The sequence below is a fragment of the Colletotrichum gloeosporioides genome, assembly GCF_011800055.1.
Source record: "Colletotrichum gloeosporioides strain Lc1 chromosome Unknown consensus_36, whole genome shotgun sequence".
NCBI classification, from domain to species: domain Eukaryota; kingdom Fungi; phylum Ascomycota; class Sordariomycetes; order Glomerellales; family Glomerellaceae; genus Colletotrichum; species Colletotrichum gloeosporioides.
Window position 1 is genome coordinate 109715 of NW_025544681.1, and position 5843 is coordinate 115557.

General features: G+C 54.0%; 1 protein-coding gene across 1 annotated transcript; it reads right to left on the reverse strand.

The window, feature by feature from the left end:
• Positions 1-253: 253 nt before the first annotated feature.
• On the reverse strand, positions 254-1822 carry GCG54_00005953 (Sphingosine N-acyltransferase-like protein FUM17; the record flags this gene model as incomplete). Its single annotated transcript, XM_045405968.1, has 3 exons — positions 254-697; positions 785-1438; positions 1628-1822. 3 exons carry the CDS (start codon positions 1820-1822, stop codon positions 254-256), a joined length of 1293 nt encoding a protein of 430 aa, XP_045265351.1.
• Positions 1823-5843: the final 4021 nt, after the last annotated feature.

The following is a 5843-nucleotide window of genomic DNA, read 5'->3' on the forward strand; positions in this document are numbered from 1 at the left end:
CGGCGCCATCCCACCTCGTGTTGCGTATCGTGATCTGATGAACCTTTCCATCGTTGGCGGCGTTGAGCCGGCGATGTTTGTGGAGTCCAACGGTCGCCTGATGGGTTTTTATGTGCTACATCTTCCACTTCTTTCTTCTTAGGCTGACCCGTAACCAGCTGCAATGCGCGACAATTCTGTTATGCAAGCGAATGACTTCATCAATTAAAAACACCAAATATCATGCATCGTTTCAATTCCTTGGCAGAATTGTTTATCTCGTGCGGCCGTTGACAGCCCTGGCCTTTGCCGCCGCACTGGTACTCGCGCCCGTCGTGTGGCCGTTGGACGTCTCTGCAGGCAAAGCTTTCTGCTGGGTTTCGTCCTCGGCATCCGTGCCCTCCGCCTCGCTCCGGTCATCCTCGGCTATGTCATAGGCAAGAAAGCGATAGGCAATGCGGAAGATGTGGAAAAGCCAGAAGAGGTTCAGGGCTTGGAGAGAACCCAGGAGGCCGAGGGTGATGTACTGAGACAGGGTGCACTTGTACTGCTGGGTGGCCCAGTTCAGCTCGAAAGGGCCGACAGTGGTATACTCGGTGAAAAGTGACAAGATGATCTTGAGGTTGATGTAATGACGCAGGTAAATCCAAACGCTGACGAAGAAGAAGAAGTATGGTGCAACAATCGGCGAGTCGATGTAGTTGAGCACCTTCGAGGTCTATGGCACACATTAGTAAGTGGTTTCCTTTGCCGCTTGTCCATCCGGGTTTTACAAGGTGTGTTAATGCGAGTTTCGGAGACTTACTGCGAGGAAGAAGTCGCTAATGTCGTGTGTGGTATAAACAGCTAGGCCCATGTAGGTGAAGTGGAAACGGTAACTCAGGGCGATCAGAGCAAGGCTAACAATGTGGTGCCCGACCAACTCCTTGAAGTCCTTGCGAGGCTTCTCAAGGCCAAGTAACAGGACGAGAGCTTGCTGTGCCCAGTAGGCGGCCTGGAATAGGTAATAGAACTTGAACCCGGCCTCGTGGGACACATGCGGGAAGTCCTCGTACATGCCTCGTGTACTAAAGTACCAGACAGGCGTCTTGCTCATGACGTACAAGCCGGCAGGACCCAGACAAGCAAAGTATATAGCTGTATACATCTGCTCCATGAACCGAGCCTGCTTTCCGCGAGACCGAAGACCAGCGGCACGAGCTAGCGGACGCAAGAATTCTTGCATGATGAACTCGCGGGTAAAAGTGAGGACGATTGTCCAGAAACCCACGAAGGCTATGTCCCATAGCCCTTTGCCATATTGAATTGGTGCATCGGGCTTGGCCGGGTCCGGAGGCAGACGGTACGAGAGGAAGATGAAGCGAGAGGCGGGGTTCGAGTCGGAGGGGTCTACGGCGTATGCGCCGCCGAAGATGGCGATGACGACGGCGGGAACGAGGTAGGTGTATCTGATCATGGCCTGACGAAAACGAGAGAGGACGCCGCGTGCACGCCGGCGTTTTGAAACTCTTTTGGTTGTAGGACTTGACTGAGGTGAGAAAGCCCGATTGTCAGTTGAGTCAACATGGAGAAAGGAGGGATGATGAACTGGAATATCCAGCTACAAGCTTCTTCAAGATGAGGATAGCAGGGGAGGAGGAGCACTTACTGGCGGGATGGGGCTGTCTCCAGCAGTGTAGCTTGCGAGTGCAGGGCCTGTGTCGCCAGCTCGAATGTCCTGGCCGAGGGCACTAGACTTCCGACGTCGTGTGGTGCGGGAGGAATTTGAGGAATGGTGGTCAATGACGGAGTGCAATTGGTCGACGGAGGTGTTGAGTAGAGGAAAAGGTTCGGAGTCGGCCATTGTCGCAAAAGAGGTCCTCTTGGGACGGTGTCTCGGTTCGTTTAAAGCAGTTGGAGGCGCGGGACGGGGACGGCGGAAAGCTGACTGATTTGGGATCTCGAGGGAGAGACGTGGAAGGGAGGGATGGATAGACGAGGCAGGACGATTCGGCAAAGATAGGAAGGGAGGAAAGGATGTCAGGGTTTGAGTTCTAGAGCACTTTCTTGCGGGTGCGGAGGAGGACAGCCGGACAGGGCAAGAGGTGGGTGAAAAGGAGGTTGTTGGTTATTAGACGTCGAGATGGTCAGGGGGGCACGTTGTCGATCATGGAAGTGCGGGTAAAAAAAAGGTAAGGCGAACGCTGCACCGTTTGGCGGGTCTGTGGAGCAAAGCAGGAGCAGTGTGAGGCAGAGGCAGAGGCAGAGGCAACAGCTGCGACAGTCAAAGTGAGGTGGTGCCTTACTCGGGAGCCGTACAACGAGGTCCAAGACCGTCTCAAGGGTGTTCCCTGGCCCTGCTTTGTTTCGTCGTCGAATTCGTCTGACCGGCGACCAGTCAGTCGTCTGTTTTTGCTTCTCTTTCCAGGCCCTGCCAACGGGGTCAGAGCGGGAAGAAAGCCCGGGAGAACGGGCAATCAGGAGGTGCAAGGCAGGCAGGGCGTCGAGATGGTTGAAAAGGAGAAAACAGACAGACAGTGACAACGTGAAATTAAGCAAACATAAGGAGTATTAGGAATCAAAGATCGCGCAACGGAGAAGAAGGAAGGAAGAAAGAAAAAAATATGCCAAGAAGGGGAGCTGTCGAGAGCTATTGGCCAACCAAATTGCACGAAGCCGGGGTTCCATCTGCCGGGACCTCGTCGGGGCGCCCCCATCAACGCTCCACACCCGCGCACCCTGGCCGACTTACCTCATCTTGCATGGCAAACCTCCATGGTCCCCACCTGCACGAGAGCGATGCACCGTACCTGCGTGCTGTGCTGGTGACACTACGCAGTACCGACCCTCGGGGAGCAACTCCAAGAAAACGCAAAGGGGGCTTTCTGAGTAAGGCACGTCAGGCAAAGAAAGACCCGGGCCACTACTTCTGACGGGACACAGGCTTTTTTCGACGACGGCATGGTTCTGGAACATTGGAAGCCGTGCCATGTGAACAAGCGTTGTAGTCAATATCGACGCCAACACTATTGAGATGCGTCCCGCATTCTTCAACTCCACCTTCAACTTGCATGTGCATTGGCACGCGGGCACAACGTCAACCACTCTACCGGGACCATCCCTCTTGCAACGCCAGCATGGCACTGCATCCCTCGTCCACATTGAAGCCTGACGACATGCAAAAAGACATGTCCCCAGTCAACTACGAGAAAGGTGCGACAGTGTCCACCTGAAGCTGAGCTGGCAGGCTCGGCGGGCGAGTCAAGCCCGCTGTGCGCTCGGGATCGAGATCGAGATCGAAATCAGAATCCCCATCTCGCTGTTGCTTGAGAAGACTCCTGAAGACTGCACACTACGGCCACCTTTCCTACCAGATGGCCATAACGAGGCTGTCTAGATAATTTGAACATGAGCGGAAGAGGGCGCCCTCGTGATTGCAGCCTCATATGTCTATATAATGTGAGGCGATGGACCGATCAAAGGTTTCTAAATCGCTAGACTCGCTCGAGAAATCTAGCAGCCACTTTGTTCCATTGGCCGATGATGCCGATTGGAATTCGGGGTCAGCTCCGGCGCCTCACCTTTCCCGCCCTGCTACGACATACTACTCTTGCAAGCGCCGATTATCCATGACTGCACCATCTGAAAAGTATTTCTTTCCATCAGCGGGAGTCGTTCTTTTGACCGACCTGCATGAACCAGGTTGCATCAACACACCCAACTCGCGTTACCACTTTGGCAACGCTTCCGCCACCCCACCGTCATCTGTTCTCGACTTACTAGATGCGCGATTTCCACCGCGGTGAATCCTCTGTTCAATGTTTATATGGAGTCGAGAATCCAGCGCCTGTCCTGGGAATACTCGCCTCCTGCTGGTGGGAAAATGAGATGCAGACAAAGTAAGCACTGCAAGGTACCTTGCATCCTCCATATCCAGTCCCCGGATGTCAGTTATCACCCCCACTACCGAACCAACACGGCTAACACAATTCCCCGCCCACCACGAGCCGTTTTCACGCCCGCCACCCGAGCCGCCCCAGCCCATACGGATACCGTTATCGCTGTAAAGACCCGACGCCCCGGTACCCCTCCCCAAAAAAGTGTCGTCACTGAAGATCAGGGTCCGCTTTCCAGCGCCAGCGTCAAGTCAGCATAACTGCGCGCTCTCCTTCCAACCCTTACGAAGAATCACGCCCAATGAAGGCCAAGAACTTCAGCTCGTGATAATGCAACGAATCGAATTCAGTGTCATATGGAGAGATGCAAGCATCGCACTTTTTCTTGGAAATTTCGCCCGCACAGTAAGCAAGCTGGTCATCCCACCAGTCTGTTTCAATATCGCACACGAGTTCGGGTTTGCCCTCGCCAGTCGCTGACACACCGCCACTACCATTGTCAATAGTCATCCCGCAGAACCATCTCGCTTGTCGCAAAAATTGTGCAAATAGTCGGTGAAGTTGGCCTCCCGGATGCAACGGGGGCTTCATTGCGCGTTCTGCCCCCGGCGCCGTCTGTTGATTACTGACTCCCGCGGCCACCTCCGTATCTCCCGGGCTAACAGGAGTGGCGCCGCAAGCTTACGTGTTGAAGATCATGAGCCACCACCAGAAAGGCGAATGACTTCGCAAAAGGGGAAAAGGGGGCCCAACACGCTCATCTAACTGAACAAACTTCAGGTCAGCCGCGACGAGGCGCAATGAAGCGGTTGCCAAGAGCCAAGCCAGGCATGCGAAATACCCAATTCGCCTCAGCCTCCTGTGATCATCATCACTGCGACCCTCGTCGTCGTCGCCGGATAGGACATACTGCCCTTTTCTCTCGCCTATTTACCGCAGCCACCCAGCCCATCAGAAAGATGCATCCCCGGGAAAGTGTCACTTTCGGGACTGCCACCCGTGAACTTGGCAACTTTGTCTCCTAAAGTGTGTGTGAGAGATCCAGCCGTCAAAACGACCCGATGCTCCACAAAGACACACAAACCCCTCCTCGGCGCCAAGCGTTTCCCCCCCTTCAAGCTATGTAGCAAAAATAAAGGTGATCCAAGTCTCATTCTTTTCTTCAATGTTTAAAACGGCCGCGCATCTTGGCTGCGGTGCTTGCCAAGCCGGTGATATTCTCGCAAGCCAGCCAGCTAGCACTTTGAGCGTTGTGGTCAGTAGAATTGTCCTTTTCCTCGAGACACGCATTTCTTACTTGCATTCTGTTCTCCGACATGTGGGTGGGGGCTATTGTGCAGGAGAAGAATGGCTAAGGCGTTTCGAGGTTGTGAGACGAGAGAAAGGTCCGCGTCAGCTGTAGTCTCGACGTTGTCCAACAACAACACTCAAGGGATGCAGTGGACGTGTTTTCTTCGCGTCGGTTTGCTGCGCAGGCTACTGAAATTGCTCCCAATGAATATGGCAGGGCGCGACAGGGAAGTCCCGTAGTATCTCAATCAGACCTGGAGTGTTCGCGCAGAGGTCCAGAAGACATTTGACAGTAGCTTACACGCGTATCTGATGGCGTCAAGTGAATAAACGTCTCACGGAATAGGTCATGTTCAATAGTGTTGTTAACTCATTTGGATTCATTGGTGCGACTGTCGCTAATCTTCCTCTCACCACCTCATGCTTCCCCAAGACAGCACGTCTCCTGGTATCTAACTCAACCCTCCTTCCCCCCTCTTTCTGTCTCGTCCCCTACATGAGGCCTACCGCTTTCCCATCGTTGAGCGTGCTTGCTCGCTAACACCAGGCTCATATTTCGAGTCAAATGAACACATGTCAACGCCGATCTTTGAGCCCGCTTCGCCGGCGGGCTGATCCATTCCCAAACATGTACATCAGGGTGCTCATATCAGGCCCCATCATTATTCGCGGCGGTTTGTTTTTGGTCTCCTGGCCCTC